The 20,083-nt window shown below is 39.4% G+C and overlaps 1 protein-coding gene across 2 annotated transcripts in view; it reads right to left on the bottom strand.

Annotated features, from left to right (window-relative positions):
- Positions 1 to 20,083, bottom strand: part of CRIM1 (cysteine rich transmembrane BMP regulator 1) — a 155,017-nt gene that overhangs the window by 126,078 nt on the left and 8,856 nt on the right. The window contains exon 2 of one of the 2 annotated variants that reach the window (XM_008493977.2): positions 14,791 to 14,964. The exons of the other annotated variant lie outside the window; for it this stretch is intronic. Within the exon in view, the coding sequence (XP_008492199.2) occupies positions 14,791 to 14,964 (174 nt within the window). The remainder of the gene's footprint in view (positions 1 to 14,790; positions 14,965 to 20,083) is intronic. 2 annotated transcript variants of the gene reach the window in all.

The raw sequence follows: 20,083 nt of genomic DNA, 5'->3' as shown, positions 1-20,083 counted from the left end.
CTAATTTACTTAACTCAATGTGAAAACCCTACAAAACTTTACTTGGTCTGCCTTCTTGGCCAGGCAGAGCCACAGAAGAAATTTGAAATCAACAGCTTAGGGTGACTGACACCCATTCTCAGGGAGTACAAGACACAAAAGACCCATGTATTCCTCCCCTCCCTAAGGCACTCTCCTAAGTGAGTAGAAAAGAATATCCCACATCCAGCTATATTGCAGAATTATAGCACGTACATCCCAGTCAGCAATTATGTCTACTGTGAACAGGGGAAAAACTGCAAGGTTGAAATTAAACTTCTTCATACAGAAGCTGGCAGGAAACTTACTTGAACTCTTTTCTCCCCAGTCTGAGAAGACCATGACCACAAGCTGAAGGTACAAGCCAGCACTGTCAGTCTTCACTGTCTTTCATTTCAGAACAGTTTAAATACTGTCTGTCATCTCTTCAGGAATTCAGCAACACTCTTCCTCAATAAAGCCCACTGCATTCATACAGTCTCAGAAAAACCCTCTATATCTGGACAAAGCCATTTTTGAAAGCCAAGCCTCTGTTCAAGCAAGGGTATTTCCAGTCTCACCAGACAACATCATCCAGTTCCTCACATTCTCCAAAACAAGGCCCGACATAACCCAAGGCTGACACTACAAGGTCTTTTCCCTCACTGTGGATTTCCAGCTCTCCTCCCTAAGCAGACAACCCATCAGGACCCCACACAAGACTTTGGACACATAGAAGAACTTCTCTATTTTAGTCATCTTCTCATCAACAAGACAGAAATACACCTTGACCTCTAATAATGCTTCTTGGAATGCATACTTCACAGCTATCTTTTGAATTATACTTTGGATATTATCAATAAAACAGTATTTTCAGTGCCTCTACATGCCCACAATGTTCCCCACACCCCACCTCAGTAATCCCCTTTGCCAAAATGATACGATTTGGAACTCTGAACTCCTCAGCATCTGAGGGCTGGCAAGGCTTGCTTCAATAGTTTTTTTCCCTCTACCTCACTGCAATAGCTTCATCAGAAATCATCATCACTTTCACAGTTAACAAAATTATAACCAGGCACCACTCTTGCTCATAGTTCATCTTCTTAGTCCAAAGTTGCTCTCATCACCAGCTTAGCATGCTAGGCTGTCTGCTGCCTTAGATGACAGTATTAAGATTCACCAAGCATCACACAGATGTCACATACCAGAGCTGTCCAGTTGCCAAGGTTCAACCACCAGCTCTTTTCAAAATGGAAGAGGGAAGCACAGAGTCATCACATTTCTTTCTAGAAGAAAGACTGTTTTCTACAATTTTAAAAGAAATTACTAATTCTGATTAAAAAAAACCACAGACTTTTGCCATTCAAATGGCTATCACCCTAACAACCAACCTCCTCATCAACTTGGAAGAAATATCATCTTCAAAATACCATATTGAGAAGGGTAGTAATAACTTCAAGTAAGGAATCAGAGGCAAATGTTGGAGGTAAGTTAAAAACCAGTCTATAGTGTGCATAATTACCCGTAGCCTTTACACCACAATCTGCTGAATGACCTCTGTGGTGCTGGTTTGCAGGTAGCCATGAGATACAGCTGGATGGCATGAACAGGATACCAGAGAGAAACCATACAAAGTTCCAAACACCAAGGTCTTCAGGCATTTCTGTCAGTGTAGTGTATTTTCAAAAATATATTTTAATTAAAAACAGCTTACTTTTTTTGTGTGGAGGGTTTATTTTAACTTACATTAGACAAGCCTACTGCCAAAATAGCACCTTTCTGCAAACTACTTTTTGGCTGATTTTTTTTTCTTCACAGTACTTCCTTCAATGTTCTGTTACATACTCCACAAAGAGTCTTAAGTCCAACATTATTTATTTTAAGGGAATGGTCAAGACAAACCACCATGAAATAAGAAACCAGTACAATTCCTTCAAGTCACTGCATTCAAAAGGTCGTCTCATCTTCATGATTATTCCAGAACTACAAGATAAAATTATAAACTCTACTAAACAAATGGAATAAGCAGCTACTAAACAAATGGAATAAACTGGCATCCCTTAGCATTCCTCCACAGGAAGACAGAAGTACTTGTATTAAACTGCACTGTTGCAGCAGTGTCAACTGTATACAAAATTCACAGAAGGCATCACATCCTGGTGATTCTAATCCCTTCTGAAAACTTTAATCAAGTTGCTTTGAAATTTGATACTTCAATTTTAAACAGTATTAATATTCCAAATTGAAATCCCTAGATGATGCTCCTACAATACAGCACCTACAAAAAGAAACCCATACTGTTGCTTTTAGATTTGTCCTTCAGTATTTGCCAGCCTCATTATTTAGTGTCTACCCATCAAGTTCTTAATTAGAAGGGATGGTGTACTCGTGAAACAGATCACAAAGATGTGGATGCCTTCTGGCTTGGTCTCAATGAATCCCAGATGCAGGATGAGGACTGTACCTCATGTATTACAATACACAAATAACAATAATGGCAGAACTTGTCCCAGCACCCAGGACCTAGACAGCCCTCTATTAGTAAATATGCAGGCAATGCACCTATTATTGATTGGGCTGTCCTTAGCCACCTCCCTAACTGCTCTGCAAGTTAAAACAGCAATAAAATGAAGCTGAAATAATCTCCCACACTAAATGGATGACAAGCACATTGCCATGGAAGATCAGTACTAAGAGGAACCTTAAAGGGAGTCATTAACAAGTTTTGCTTCAAGATACATTTGTTTCCAAGTGGTAACTTCATTCCCATACAAACATCTCACTGACAGACAGGAGCCACTTCACGACACTGTAAGCTTCCAATACTCAAAAATCACACCTCCCACCATCAGTTAAAACTCAAACTCACCATCTCCATGGCCCTTCCCCTGTTATCAGTCCTTACAAATGCATTCTTCCTCAACATCCCTTTGTCACCTCCCCATTTCTGATTTATTGATAATAGAACCAAGAAATGGAGCAAGAAGGGTCCTGAGGTGACTCCTAAATGTATGCAACTACTTTGAGTAGCAGGCTTGTCAGAAGGGTGAGAAGTCTGAACAATCATGGATATAGAAGGCTGAGAGTCCTGCACGTTTCCCACAACTGCCAATGTGAGCCCTGGTGGGATAACATCTACACATCCCTACTGATGTCTGTTCTCACACACAGCTGAGAAGTATTTTCAATATATTTGAGGTGAAGAATCAAGATGCAGGAAAAGACATCCACAGAACAGATGCATGGGTTCTGCCACCTAGTGGCACGTAGAGCCTGAAATTATTTTATACTACACCTTTCTTAACTTTATTTATTTAATAAAGTTAATTGAAAGCGTATGACAGAACAGAAAACACATGGTTTCACTAGCACTGAAATTAGCAAGCCTGAATTTCATTTTCTAGCACCCTAGACAAGAGTTTCACTTTTCAAGCAGCTTGGACACTCACAGTAACTTCTCTACATCCCTCCTGCAGCTCATGCAGATTTTTTTGCTGCCTGGTATTAATATTGAAGATAACATTTTGTGTAGGCTCCCTCATAGTCAGCAACACATTTTAAGTGCTTACAGTATTATAGTATCTTTAAGGTTCCTATGGATTTGTTCTAACTGCTGGAATCTTACAAATCTCAAAAGGAATAATAGGCAAGGAACAGGGAACAGCAGAGACTGAGAGGCGAAAGCAGCAGAATGATAAAAGCTCCATTTCCTCACGACACCATCTGCATTGCTGTTTGTCAATAGAGAATCTTTGTCCACCCCAACAGTGCTTAAGGATTCCCTGCCCAGTTCACAGCATGGACCCACAGCATGTCCTGTTGAAGCAACGGGGACAGGGACACAGAGGCAGAAACTCCTTAAGGCAGGCAGTGAAGCACCCTTTCTGCCAGGCCATAAACTCAAAAGCCCCCTTTCCCACTTGGAATTCAAAGCCAGAAGCACTTTAATGCCTAAACTAGGTCAGCCTTTGTTTACACAAAACATGGATGAGAAAGGAAGTATCACTCATTCAACTTAGTATCAGTCCAAACCACTGGACTACAGAGCACTTTTTTTTGTTGTTAAGAAACAAAACCTTATCAAAGCCACATCTAAGAGCACATCTGACACAGAGGTCTTAAGGTATCAAACAACTCTTTTCTGTGTAAGACACATATGATTCCTCCACAGCAGTACTGACAATGTAATTTGAAGTCATCTCATATTCTTACTAGGCTATATCCTCACAGATGCTTTAGGTTCCAGCCCCTATTTGTTAACTTTTGTAAGAACCCTGGTAAGCCATAAGCTTTTCCAAGCTACATCTACTGCAGATCCCTAACAAACAAGAGGGATTTGGATATTTTAGTTACACTTCAGGAAAAAACAAACAAACAAACAAACCCCACAAAAAACCCCCACAAACCTCCCAGTCAAAAACCAAACCAAAGCACCAACAAAACAAACAAAACCAGTAAGAAAACATAAAACATAAGCAAAATTACAAGCAATCCCTGTTCTCCCCCTCCGATGGGGGTTTTCCCCTTAAGGGGTTGGGAAGAAGGGGGAAAAAGGAAAATCTGACATAAGAGACCACAAGTGAGTCCATACTGTAGAGCTAGTAATGATTCACAGTTCTGTACTGGACCCTTACCACTAAACTAACACCATACAGTTTAGTTACTGAAGTTGTAGAATCTTGATACTAGTATCTTCACCTGGTTTCCAAAAATGCACAAAACATTAAGAACTTGTGTTCCAAACTGTCATACAGCAAATTAATACACATTACAGAAGACCCAAATCAGAAAGATGAAAAATGCTGCTTGGCATTACTCTGTCCCTTCGTAATTTCTGGAAGAGGTCTGCAATGACAACTGAGAAGAAAAAAAGATCAGACCTACACGTGTAAGTGTGCCAAAGAGCTGGAAGCCCCAGCTCTGATGGCGAGAATGTCAGGCATTTCCTCTGCTGCTGTATGTGACTGCATCTCCTGGCCAAAGGTCAAAATTAGATCCGAGTTTCCAGTTTTGGGTTTTGGTTATTTTTTGCTTGCTTTAAAGCAAGCGAGTGTTTTCTTTGCCCTTCTGAAGCTATATGCTAGAGCCAAACAAGTTTAACATTGAACATATTAGTACATTCATTTATAAATGTAATTTCTGGTGTATGTATCTGAAAAATCAGTTAAATTCTAGCCCCTTAAATGTGTAAATTGGTTCATAACTATGACAATGATTTTTTAGTGTCTCTAGAACAAAGATGATAACAGAAAAGCACAATCTGTTCTCTTATTAACTGAAGCTAAGAGTTAGTCAAAGCCTTCCAGACAGTACAGCAGAATTCCCATCTTTTAACATGAGTTGACCCAACATATCTGATTCTAGATAAGCTATTTCAGGTACATCACATAAACTTTACTTGGGGAATGAGGAAGAAAGTTCTCGGATTTGGACAGCGATAATTTTTTTTAAAATTGTTTGAGTACAGAACACTTGAGGGAATCTAGAACAACACAAAAGAGAACATGAGCAGCAATTCAGGAGGGGTAGAGCTACTGCTCATTGGCACTAAGGTTTATGCCTTTGGGGCTTTTTTGAGAAAGCCTTTCAACCCTGAGGTCAGTGCTTTGCCTATGACACTCGCCCTCTCCCCAAGTATCTGTGTGGGGGAATTCTTGATCAGTAACTAGAAGCACAAAGATATGCCCAAAATATGTTGACAGTGAACAGAGAGATGTCCCAGCATTTGAAGAGCAGGAGTTTTATTTTTAAGCATCCATAGGAGGGCACACACATACCACCTACACACAGGTTGTGTGGAAGGATTCTGGCCAGAGCACTATTCTCACTGTCAGAAAAGGTAGAACTTGAAAATTCCATTTACAACTAAGTATTTTCCATACCCTTAAACTGAAGTTTGGACTTGGGATGTTTGTACCATGAGCTGGAGCCTGCTAACACTCTGGGGCAGGGGAGAACTCTTCTCAGATATCTTTGTATGAGTTTTATGCAGGGGGGGTTAGGGGGTAGGAGAGTACAGTCAAGGAACACCTGCTCATATGGAACCTATCAGGGCAGAGGAACAGGCAAATTGGAGTAACATGGTCAGAACAAAATTTCCTGCATTGAGTCAGGATTCCCATGGCAGATTACAGTTAAACTGAAGCAGTCAAAAAGATGACCCTAGGACTCTAAACAAGCCCATCTCAAACCTCTTCTTTATGAAAGAGGAATCATCCTTGCAGACAGGTGCAGGAAGCCCAGAACAGCAGTGCAGGGTTATGCTTCCCAGCTACAGCCTGGTCACTCCATAGGCACAGAGTCCAGCTCATTCAGGAAGCGCTGACACTTCCCCATCAGGATCTGGATGGCTTCACTCACCAGCACATCTGGAGGCAAGATACCTGTAGATTCCACTGAAACCAAAACCTTGCTCTACTTAAGAGTAAGGGCAAGTAAAGCTACTTATGCATCCTATCTGCAGCCTGTTCTGAAGTAGAAGAACCAGTGGATGTTTTCTAGAAACATTTATTTATTTTCTCCTTTTCCCTCTCACCTTCCATCTTCTGCAAGGAATTATCCAACTTAACTAGTTTCTCAAAAACCTAACTGGTTCACCTGTTCTTGTTTCAATCCTTGTCTCCACCTACCCATCTTATCACAGACAAACATTTGGCTGATAATGCTTCATTATATTGGACAGAGTAGATTGATGCTGTGGAAGCTGTATAATTTTTCTAAGTAGACAGAACAACAGCAAAACTTCTCAAAATAATTGAAGGCCTAAATATGGAGACAAAGAGCCAAAATAGTTTACACCATGCTAAACAGCTATTTTAGAATTTAAAAATGTTGGTAAATAATTAAGAGACAGCTTGTGAAGTCCAGTGGAGATGCTGGAACAAAAAAGAAGTTAATTTTCCAACAAATTGTTCATCACTATTTATAAAGAGAGAACCACTGTACCAAAATTGCAGTATTGACCACTATGTCACTGATACCACTATCACTGGATACAACCAGAGTCACTTAGTATCAATGCTGCAAGTATTGAAACAAGACTTGCCCTGTCAAAACAAGACCTGTGACCCAGCTCACCCAATGCCACAGGAGTATAGCTTCCTGCTAGTATGCAACATTAGCCTAATATTTACACACCATTCAATTTGAGATCTTTGCTCAGGTCCCTTCTGTCACATGTAGATAACTTTTGATCCTTAAAACAAACAGTGCATCCAGGAAAGTTCTGCTTAAAGTAACTTACTCCATTTTCTCTTTCTATTTTAACAAAAGTTAAGGTCAAAGACTCATTAAAACCTGTAATTTGCTGTTACAACTATGTAATGTGTACATACAGCTATGCTGAAAATACTAGAATAGAATAAACCCAGCTCTAGTATGTCCATAAATATGTATATCCACACATACTTCAGCACAACCAACTTGCCAACACGGAAAAGAACATTTGGAAGGCACCGAGCTTACGAAAAGCAAGATCCCACCAGCTGCAAGATTCCTGTCTTGCCCTTTTCCTCCTCTTTTAGAGGCTCCAGGTACAAAAGGTTATCTTGTATTAATTTCAGATTAATGCCAGTAAGCATTTGAAACAGAAAGGTAGGAAGAATGCTCCTTTGTCTCTAGGAACAACCACGCTTTGACTACCCATAGTTATCTACAAAAGTTAAGGTTACATGTCTGTCCACAGTAATCTCAGAAACTGCAGATTTGAAGGAAACTGAAGTGCCACAAATTGAAGATCTAGTACCTTCTCCATAAGCATTACATACTCAAGGATATAGAAGGAAAAGCACAGGTGGCATCTTCACAGCATCATAAGCAAGTGTAGCACAGAAGGAAAATAAGCTCAGTTACTGCACCACTCATTTAATAAATGGAAAGGGAAAAAAAAAAGTGCAAAAATACAATATGGTAACATTGTAATTTCTGTGATGCTAACAATACTTAACAATTAGAGGGGTTTTTGGCTTTTTTTTGACCAGCTGCTCAGTTTCAGGTCCTTTCAATTTTCCCTCCTAACAGTTCTGCAATGTGGTGTGTGTGTCCCTTTAATACAAGCAGCACTATTCATAATCTAAGCCTAAAATTAAGTATCCAGCCACATCAATACAGAAATATGAAAATTTACTGTTGCTTTTCATCTTTCTGAAAACTTCTTTAAAGTTGTCTTACTGTTAGATTCAAATTTCATGTCAGAGATGTCGCTGTGTGCTAACTCCTCTTAAAAAAGGGACATGCTAAAACAGCAATGCATTAGCAAAAGATATACTTCCTTGGTCAGGGAACAGACTCTGAAGGAGCCAGAGATAGAAAAAGTGACAAGTCCTGCAAGTCTGACAATTGTTCCAGTACACTCTGAAAGCAACTGCACTGCCAGATGTGCCGTGGTCACAAAACTCTCTAGTCAACTACTGAGCAAGTTTCTTCCCTTATGGTTTTCGGTAAAATTTCTTTATGTATCCAAATTTATATCAGTATTACTGATCTGTAATATTTCCACATCAAATGGTTTTTCTTTCTATATATATATGCATTCAGAACCAAGCCAAAAGCTATACTGAATGTTTTTCTCGCTGCTTCATGTGAAATTTTGCTTTCTAAGCATTTACTTGCTCTCACAAGCATATTCACACGGAAAATCTGGAACCTCTGCCACAATCACATTCCTTATTGCAAATACATGCCAACCAAAGGTTCAGTTATTTGAGCAAAAAACATACGTTAATTGTTATGGAGAGGAATGGAAACGTGTATAGAATAAGCACATTTGAAACTATTTCACTCCCCTCCCTGCCTGATAAATCAGCGTACAGCTGGATTATATTCTCTTCTAGTTTTCAACATAGCTGCAGCCGCTAGACCACACAATGAAGTTTTAACACAAAATCAAACTTAACTACCAAACAAGCATTCAGAATAAAAATTGCCTTGCTCATATTGTTATTCCAGGACTGCTAAACGGTAATTGCAACATTTGCCAGTAAATAATTATTCAGTTACATGTAAAAAATAAATGCAAGAATAGGTCAATAAGCCAACTTCATAGATGCCAGTGAATTAAAAGGCTTTTTCCTTTCATAGGAACAGTGAATAGCTCTGAGAGTACAAGCCAAGGTAACCAAGTAGCAATTATTTAAGAGTTTCAATAACTTAGTATCAGCAGCAGGTTTTACATGCAGAGAAACATGGGAGTCAAGGGTGTTAAATTTACCTAAATATTTATCACACCCCTCAAAAAAAAAAAACAACAAAAAACCAAAACTTTGCTCATGCCACTTGCGCTTGCCACAGTACCAGAGAAGACCTTTGTCACCCACTAGCTGGGATTACAAAACACGCCAAAGTACTTTGAAGAACAGGAAAGACCAGGAAGTCCCATCTTGGAGAGAATTTGAAGACTGAAAGTTTTTAGTAACCAGCGAAGAGATCCCAACCTGAAGTACAGCTCACCTAAGAAGAACTGGATGCCTCTGACTCACAACTTTCCCCCCTACCAGAGGAAGAGAAGATAGTTGTTCCAGCAGGAAGTATTTTAAGAAAAGCAATTTATCATTCCAAAGGCCTCCACTGCCCTTAAAAGGCAAGGAGCCAAGGCATTCTGCCTTCCCATGGGCACCTCACCAGGGCACAGATTCTTGACCGCTCTGGGAGAGAGAAGCAGCAAACAAGAACATCCACATTCTTTAAAGCTTGTCAGGCTATCAAACCACTGCCAGGTACAGCAGTGGTCCCAGAACTAAAGAATGCAATCTTGAAATGAGGCTGGTCACTCAGGTACTGACTTGTGACTCTTCACACATCTAGGCAAGGTTTTAGAACTGGACTGGCACCACACAGTAAGTAGTTTTTCAATGTTATTACCTATGCCTATAAATGTATTGATGAAAAAAAATTAGTTCCTCTCTCACTTCCCTCATGCCCAATCCTCAGTGCTTTTCACAAAGTCTGAAGAACTGAGTCTTCTGTACTGTCTGCGGATTTATTCTTAGCAGATCATGACTGCTAGAATGTTAGATTATTAGACTCTCCTGCTAATTCTGCTCAGCAGACAGATGGCATCTCCTCACTTTCCATTCTGGCTGCATTTTCCACTGTCCACTCCAGCAGTCCAAGTTCTACCTAAGCTGTCACTAGTAGTCTCCTGAATAGAAACAAGCTCAAGAACACAGTTTCCTGAACCATATCAGGCAGCACTCATCAAGACAATAATCAAAAAGCAAAAAAGCATTTTAAAAAAAACAAAAAAACCCACCCTGACACAGAATGTAATTATTATTATTTTAGGTATGTGATAGCTTTCCAGACAGCTTCTTTCTAGTCCTAATGTGTGCATTTCCTCATAGTAGAATGGTTCACAACTTCTATAAAAAACTTTTCTGTATCAGAAGTTTACATGCATGAGAATCAGACTGGTGAGGAATATGTAGACCTCCAAGGCATAGATATGCCTTATGCTATATACTATATTCAATCACAAGTCCTTCGAACATTTACAGTATGCCTACACAAAGATTAGTTAGAAAATCAACCCTTTCAAATTCAACTAATCCTGCTGTTTCCTGGAAACAAGGGCATGGGTGGGAACAACAGCCTACAGTACCTGTATTACTGAAACCTCACACTGACCTCTCAGTACTTGAGAAAGAGACAACAGTACCACTACAGAAGTCACAGACATTTGAGCAGAGATTAAAACAGATTCTCCTCATTACAGGCTTCCCCAGTTCAAGAGAGAGCAAGGCTTTGGGAGACAAAATAAAGAACATGATTTCCAGGCCCAGTCAATACCATCTAAGCAATCTGGCACTCAAGCCTGAGAAGTTTTGATTTTGGGTAGGAGTAAGAGACAAAGTGGTCTCATTTGCCTCATGTGGCTTGTTTTAAGTGAACTGGGCAGCAAACAGTACGAAATAGGTAAGCAAAGAAAGCAATAAAAGGAGGAAGGGAAAGGTAAAGGCAGAAAGAAACAGGAGAAGCCCAGGAAGGCAGGCAGACACGAGACAACATGGGAAGATCCTATATGAAGTTAACAAGAAAAATTTGGGTTAGCCAAGTAAGCAAGCTAGAACTGACACCAAGCCCAGAAGGGGAGACCACACACAGTCCGAAGAGCTCAACTCTAAGACAAATGAGATTAAAAGATGATGACTAGAAAGGCACTTGAAAGGGAAGGTGAAAGCACAAAAAGACAAGAATCCAAAGTACAAAAGCTCCAACCCCATAGCACATACTCATTCATATCTGTAAGTGGAACTCAAGACTGTGGCTCCTTGCCTGTTATTTGCCAGGTGGTATTTATGGAAGAGATTCCACACCTGCAAGCAAAGGTACCTTTCAGTGAACCATACAGGTTGATAGAGCTGGCAGCTACACCTAACACAATGCATTAGCTCTGGCATCTCCTGTGTATCACTATGAATACTTAGCATGGTTGGAACAGCCTACCTGCACCCTTCCTTCTTCTTTCAAGGAAAGAAAAACAAATCCAATAAGCCCAAAAGAAAATAAAAATGAGAGATAGAGAGATACGCCAGCCAACTAATTTTAATCAGAACAAGTAAACACACTGATCTAGCACCCCTAGCCTCTATAATACTCTTTTCTCACTCAACTGTGTAGGAAACAGAAAGACAGGCCCTCAGTTAAATTAATTTCTACAGCCCAACATAACTCCCCATAGCTATTGAAACTTATTGAAATTGCTTGAGCCAGAAATTCTTGAGGTGCCACAGAAAACCACTAATCATCTAGGGTCCAATTCGTCAAATATTCTGTAAAGTTATGTATCTGTTTCAGCTATGCTTTGGAGAACAATGATACCAGTTCAGTTGGTAGGACCTTCATCCTTTCTGATTACCTCCATAATTAGGAAAGCTACCTTACCCTTTTACCCCCTACCAGGAGGGAGATAAGTCCCCTTACCTCAGTTATGTTATGGAAGTTCATCAACATGTGAATGATACATAAACTTATAATGAATATCAAATCTTGCAGATGGACACATGGCACAGAAGAACACCAAACATTATCAATTGCTTAGGAAGTACCCTCAAAGTAGAGCACACAAAGTAGCTCCTTAGATGGCACTTTCCTTCTTGAAGTTTTCTTCAGAAATTCTGATTATGGTGTATCCACCATCCAGGTGCTCAACTTATGTCTTTAAATCACAGTGTGTATTTAATTATCCATATCAGGAATGGTGAGGGGAGGGAAGTTGATACCCTCCCTCAGTCCCACTCTTCATAGCAGCAGATTCTGCTAGAGTATTTCAAGATACAAATTACTAGTTTCAAATCCTCCTGCTGTTATGTTTAACAGACTAGCCAAGACAATTAAGTATACATCAATACTTTGGATTTCAGGAAAAACTTAGATATATTTAACAGATCTTGTGATTCACCACTTTTTACATGACACTACAGTTTAAGATGTAGCTTGCCATGAGTAAATGGAAAGAGTTCTCTATTTTAAACAAACACCACTTTTTTATACTACCTAAGTCATGTTTCAGGTAAGCTTTCCAAATGGATTGATTCAAATTTTAGATTGTTAACTTTGAAAACCTGAAACACTTGGCAAATGCTGGCTCAAACACAAAGTGGCTATCCTACTCTACACCCAAGAGGCTTGGCTTGCTTACCAAATAGGCATGCGGCCAGCACAAAGCAAAAAAAAAGGTTAGGTACATCTCATCAGGTTAGGTACAGCATTTTAATTACCTAAACAAGCAGTAATGCATTTAAAGAAACAACCTCCATAAGCAGTCAGCATTCAATTCCTAAGCCTAGTTGCAGAAAGAGGAAATAATCACTTGCAATGAAAAACACGAGGCAGATTTGACTGACTACAACTGTCAAAGGCGGACAAATCAAAGTTGTGCTATGACTTCTGCCCTCCTATTATGAAATATGGATGGATTTAACATCAATTGATAGCTGGAGGATGCAAATGCAAATTCCCATTGTTATGAGGAAAAGCTAGACTTTTAAGACACTAAACTTATAACTATCATGTTTCTGGTATTCAAGGATACTGTTGTTGATTCATCACTTTAACCCTTCACACATAGGAAGGACAGTTGAAATCAACAGTTCCTCTCCGTAGTCTTTGGAAGGCTTTGGAAGAACAACTTTGCCAACACCTCACAGCCCACTCCCACCTACCCTCCTCTCAAACCACCAAGAAAGAAAACCTAGAAAAATATAAACAAAATAGATAACTGCACTTCTGAAAAACAGCTGTTCCATCACTGTCACAGCAGACAGTAAAAAACCACCAATAAAGAAAACCAAGAAAAAAATAAACAAAAAAGATAACTGCACTTCTGAAAAACAACTATTCCATTGCTGTCACAGCAGAATATTGTTACCTCGTGGTTAAGCTTAAAACACTATTCTTTTTAAAAATGGGAACTTATCTGAAACAAGAGGTTGCTGAAGGCAACTCAAAGAATCAATGTGCTTTAGCTGTGCCATTCCACCAAGTTCATTTCTTTCAAGTCTGCAAAAACCAAAAAGGCATCCAGAGCAGATTTTCTTTGCAAGTTAAACATGATGAATTGTCATACCAACAGAAGCCCTGCTGAGCTACTACAAACTTAGTCACACCTTCACAATTGAAAAAGATAATGGTGAGTAATATTACTTAAGAATCCATATATGATACTGCTATCCACTACAGCAGAAAAAAAGGCCAACAAAGGTTGTGCCTCTCCTCTTTCTCAAAGTAATAAAGCCACAAAAACCCCACACAAAGCACTTGTATGCCTTTATTCACCAACATCATGACTGACCATAATGAACATGTTTCTGCCAGCTCCTTTTTTTCCCCTCACAAGATGTCCTTGTTTAAAGTCTGTAGCTCAAAAACAACTTTCTTATTGCAAAAGGAATATGACAGATGACATCAGATCACACTTCCTTAACTCAGAGGCAGTAACTTTAACTATGGTTAGTAGCCTTATAAAGTCATTTACTTTTGCAAGATGACTTTAAGCATTGGTTTGTAGCAGACTAAGCTGGTTAACACCAGTAATCAACTTTAGCATATTCCTGGACACTTTGGAATATAAACAGTAATTGCAGCATCATAGAAATGACTTGGATACTTGTTCAAAACAATCCTAGAAATAACTCATGGGAATTTCATTCCAGCTGGATACATTTAAACCAACTCGTTTCCAGTTCAGATGTAAGCAAACAAAAACAAAAAAACACCAAAAAAACAAACAAAAAGACCATCGTGTATGTGTGCAGAAGCATAAATATTTGTGGCTTAATGCAAGTCTAATCAGAAACTGAAAAACACAAGCAATAAAGTAATGCCACATTATTATGTAAACCTCAAGAAAGCAACAAAATGAATGCATTCAGATAAGAAAAGGTGCAACTACAATCAACAAGTACTCCTTTTTCTGTCCCTTTGCTACTAAAATCCACTTTACCATAGTTCAGTAACATCAACACATCTAAAGAGAGCTTTCCATACTGCTTTACACCTAAAGATCTGTGAAGGTAGCTTCCAGGAACTATAAACAAAACACTTTTAGACTTTGAATCTGCAATCATAACATACAAGGCACAAAGTAGTATTTTCTTCCATTCTCAAGCCTATGCATTGAGAAAGCCAAGGTCCCTGAAGTCCTTACAAAAACATCCAACTCTCTTCTGAAAAGCACTACACTGCAGTTATCTGAAATTACCCAAGTCATCCTAAACCATGTTAAACTAAACCACAGCTTTTCACCAAATGCACAGAAAAATTACTAACCCTGAATTACTAAAAACAAGTGCTTACCTTCAATCCTTTTTAAGGCTGACAGGCAAGTATCCCGGCTTGGAAATTCAAATGGATTATTACAGGTCCGAATGGTGTCACATTCGCATTTCCCATTGATTATGTTACAACCTGTTATAAGGTTTTCATTGCATGGTTCAAATCCAAGAAGCTGATCATCATCCCAGTTTTCATCTAAAACAAACAAACAAACAAACAAAGAAACAAACTCACTCACTATTGGATTTCAGCTACAGTATATAAATCCAGCTGCTTTGGAGCTGGGTGTCATTTACTTCAAATTCAACATAGGGCTAAACATGAGATAACAGATTAAGAAAATAATAGATTAACCTAAACTGTGGAGTTCACCAAATATCACATTTCACAACTGTGTTATTGCACATTTTGCTACAGTTATTGGCATTGTTTACTTCTATCTGTATGTGAAATTATCATGTTCCATGGAAATGCATAGCTGTAGTACAAATTAGTGCTATTCTAACCAAAATAACTTCTATAGATACTTGAAGCTGTATTTATCATGGAAGTAAGAATGTTGGACACAACCTGCAGCTGCTATAGAAGTTAAAACTGAGTCAGAAAAAGCACATTTTTAAACATGATTAAAAATCCATCACAAATAATTCACTCCACAGATATAAATTTTTATTACAAAAAATACTGCAAGATGCCAGGCCTTTGATTCTGTAATAAGACCAAATGAGAGTTTTCCAGCACTCCAGAATGACTGCCCATACTCTAGGAGAACTGCTCAAACACATGATGTTCCTTGCTGTCAAGGGTTGGGCCAAAACGAGTACCTCTGCTCAAAAAAATTCAGCTTTTTTTGAACCAGTCAAGTCAAATGTGTGTAACTCATATTCCCACTGTACAATTGCCCATTTTCCTTCTAGACTGAGGCTACATGCAACAAGATTTTTTTTTCTCTCCAGAAAGTGATAAATCTAGTCAATCCAGATTTCCATCTAGTTTACCAGTCCTACAATATCTCAGTTTCTTCAGGTCAGGTGCACACAGAGCAGCATTACCACCAGCACAGAAGTTAAAGCAAGATACCTGCTTTTTATGCAAGACTGAAGAAAATAAACTAGGCATAAGGAACTTTGTGCTATAAAGCACCAGATCATTATGCAACTTTGCCTATCACAAGTACAGCACAATAGTCTCACAGACTTCTAGTAATGACAAAAGGAACAAATACCTATTTTCAGTCTTAACTTCCTTCTTCTTCCCAGCAGCTTTCACACTGTGCCTTCTTGCAGTTCACTCTTAATTTTACATACTAACAACAAGCAAGTTTCCAATACAGATCCTGCCAAGAAACACTTGTATGGGAGGCCACAACCAAATACAAACTGTTTGTTATTTAAGTAGTCTAACATTCAACAGAAGTCTAAAAACTGGAAGTAAATAACAACATACACACACACACAGATTGACATAGAAGTATTGCCCACCCACAGAAACATGCAGAGTATCTGCTAACCTGAAGTTTCACCAGTTTTGGGATAAAAAACAAACAAAACAAAACAAAACCCAAACAACCAACACCTGGGAAGAGATGTTTACCAGGTATGTACTGTATGTGATCTACAGCAAGTGTCAGAGCAGACCCTCACAGGTCTCTCCCTGTAACACCAACTGCTTGCTTTCTGGTTTAAGTCAGTGAAGTATCCTGCTGACAAAGAGCATGAATAAACAACTAAGTCAATTTTAGACATGAAGAAGGGAACCACCATGGGAACCTCATGGCTCTTCTACTCCATAAAAACAGCCAAAGAAGAAGAGTCATTAACCCCAGGAACTAATTTCACTTAAAAAAAAAAAAAAAAAAAAGTTAATCTATCATCCCATATAGCAATTGTACCAACAGAAGTCAAAGGAAGTGCAGGAGTTCCTGAAGACAAACTATTAAAATTCCTTCGAGAGAAGATGCTGCTAGAGTAATACTTGCAACACTTTCATCTTAAGGAGGCGAGGCATGCAGAGAGAGGAAGAAAAAACAAAAAAAACCCCAATCAAAAAAGCCATGAGAATTTGGAGAACAATAATACATCCTGTTTTTGAGAAGCCGGAATAAAGCCTGAACAATTTGTATTTTATAAATCACAGCAGTCATCTACGTAAGGACAAGAACAAAAGGGGCTCCAAAATGTTATGTTTCATATTCTGTAACTGCAGGGACCACAACTTCATCCAGATAGTCCTTTTTAATCGTCTCAAGAAAATTAATTGCTCCTCATTTTTGATGCCCAGGCTCTCCCCCCATGCTGCTGTGCACTGGCCAGGAGCTTCATCAGCCCTGGGGACCCTGTGGCAGAGCATCCTCCCGCCAAGCACCCCAGATCAGCCCCATGCAGGATTCATCAGCACACTTTGCCTCTTCCAGCACACCTGCTCAGAGGATTTGGGAGTTTCTGCCCTCTGGTATTTCAGCATTAGATCTTCTAAAGGCTGAGAGAGATGGGCAGGGGTCCTGCTTCACAGGAACTGCTTGCCTGATGTAAGGTGGGACCCACCTGGCAGGGAGAGCAGAGCCATCTCTTACAGCAGAACTCCTCCATGCAGATGGCACCATGCACTGTGGCACTGCTCACAGCCTTATCTGACTGCCAGAATAGATTAGTGTTTGATATCTCATCTACAACCACTGCTCATGGCTTTTCAGATGGGAGCAGAAAAGCAGGTAGGTGGGAAACACGTGGCCCAGTACTGGGTATACCTGGTCTTCAGTGCCACACCCCTCAAAAATGAGCTCAGTAGCCATTAAAAGGGTGGAAGAGAAGACAAATCCCTCAGGAATACTTGCAGACTACACACCTAACATGCTGAATCTTGAAACAAGGTGTTTTTCATTACTGTGAGTGAATACAAAATGGTCCCATTACGACAGGAAGAATGCAAATCCAGTTCTAGTCTTGACATCTTTTACCAGACTGCTTTTCCACACAATTTGATTTAGAAACAAGATTTCCATCAATGATGGAAAAACCTCATAACCAGAAAAGAGTTTATATTAGTTTAGTAAATCAATGCAAAGTCTAGCTTGATCTTTCTCACAGATTTAAGACTCCTTTTCCTATTTGATTTTGCCCTTTCATGAACAGAAGTTAAAGGTCCTGTTAAATGAATACTTTTTACCTTTTAAACACTCAAAAGCCACATCAGTGCAGGCAGAACAAAATTCCTTGGAATGAAAGGTGCAACCACATGAAAGCACTCACATGAGCTAAAGGGATTAATCCACTGTCTCACGTCAATTCAAAGCTTTTGTTACTTAATGCAAAGGAACCTAGTGCTCTGTTTGATAAGGTGGCCAAGTCCAGCATGCTTTTTACTTTAGAGGTCAGCAATATTTCAATTTGTCCTGAACAAAATCTAGGCTCTGTGAAATACATAAGGTAGCCTCTATTGCTACTAAAATCATTATGTCCTACAGACTATTCCAAAACCCAAGCTTTTACATACCACTGACTTGGAGACCTGGGAAGTTCAAGAACAGTTCCAGGCTGTAGCAAAAACATATTCATGCACCTTCTATTTGACTTCTATGGTTTATCTCCCAGAAGAGTGCTCTTTCATACATACCTCTCAGAAACCTGGATGATATGAAGGAAGAAACTGAGATATAGTCATTCAAGAATATGTTACTTCTCTGTAAGCAGTGTTGATAAAACCCAGGTGTGATAATCTAAGAGCCTCTCAAACCTCAGTATGAGCATCCTATCTTCTATCTGACTTCTAGGTCACTTAAAAAAACCAAAAATCAAGTAGGTGTTTAACATTAAACTTGTTAGGAACAACCCAGCTGAAGAACTGCTAGATTTCATCCAAACTGTCCCAGAAGTTTAGCTGTGCTTTCCACCATTGTGCTGGTATTATCAGGTGAAGGCAAAAAAGGGAAGGGACAGTTTTTAGCTTTCTTGAATTGACACTGGACTGCTGATCTATAGCCACTCAACCAGCTTTTATACACAGCTGGAAGCAGTTCAAACACTCCCAGTGGGCCAACAACTATAGTTTGAAAGCCACTGTTTCACATCATATCTACCTACATGCAGTTCCCCACTTCCCAACTTGTTCAGGCAAGTTCCCACTTCACACAATAAAGCAGTTTTGCTTTTACTCAGACCAAAGTTAACTCTTGAATATAGTATGCTTTAATTCTACTAAGTGTACTTTCATACCATAAGGAAGCCATGAGAGAAGAGGCATCCTGCTAATTCCACTTTTTTCCATCACTCATATAATCACTTGCTTTCTGCAAAGCAAATATTTCAGCTTGTTAACAATTCAAGTGCTGCCCTGGGTTGCTGAACACCCAAGACCTGTCATAGCATGCACATAAAGTAGGGAAGAGGATTATGGCATTAACAAGTTGAACAAGAGGTCCTTAAACAACAGGTCCAGTCTGGGAAACAGTCTGAAAAATACATCTCTAGTAAGCAGCATTCCATCATTTCTTCCATGCTAAATCCTACATACCAGCTTTCACAACACAGCATAACAAAGTGTGTGAGGTGCAGTGCTCACAATTAAAGCAGATTTGTCTTCTCCACCTGAAGAGCTGCTTGTGTTTCCACAAAAAGATGCAATTGTGAGAAACTACCTTGGAGCCTTATTTTTAAAGCACACAGTAGCTCATTATAGTTGCAGTTATTGTTCCCATATGCAAGGGATTGCCACAAAACAGGGGAAAGTTAAAAGTACAAGGAATAACCTTTTCAGACATTTTTCTCTCCATTGCTTAATTTTTTGCTTTCCCTTCCTTCCAGTTCTCAATTCCTTCTGCCTGCCACAGAATCTTTTCTTATGTCTTACCCTTCTCTTCCTTCCTGGACATCTAATGAATATCAGCTATTCCTTGGAAAAACATATACACTTCTCCCTCACTGTTTATACAGATGATGCATCATCTCAAACCAGCAAGCACCACACTGAAACACTCACAAAGGTACCACTGTTGGAGACTAATATAAAAGCATTCCACCCACAAAATTCTTCAATTACAGCTCAGGGGTGAGAGGGTAAACATAACCCGAACGGATAGAGTGAACTCCCATAATTTACACTTAACTGCAGTATGTTACTCTGCTATTTCTGGACCACCAAATACATAGCTGATGTGAAACAATCAGTCACATCTTACAGACACTTTCCTCCTTCAGTATACAGGAGAACTAGTTTCCCAGTGAAACAGGAATGATCCTTACTGAGACTGGCATTGCTCTCTGGGAAGTGCAGGGAACCTTTCAGAAGCTTCTCCACCAAACCAGACCTGAGGTTTGAG

Source organism: Calypte anna, chromosome 3, assembly GCF_003957555.1.
Source record: "Calypte anna isolate BGI_N300 chromosome 3, bCalAnn1_v1.p, whole genome shotgun sequence".
In the NCBI taxonomy this organism is placed as follows: domain Eukaryota; kingdom Metazoa; phylum Chordata; class Aves; order Apodiformes; family Trochilidae; genus Calypte; species Calypte anna.
This window is presented reverse-complemented; position numbering and strand designations above follow the sequence as displayed.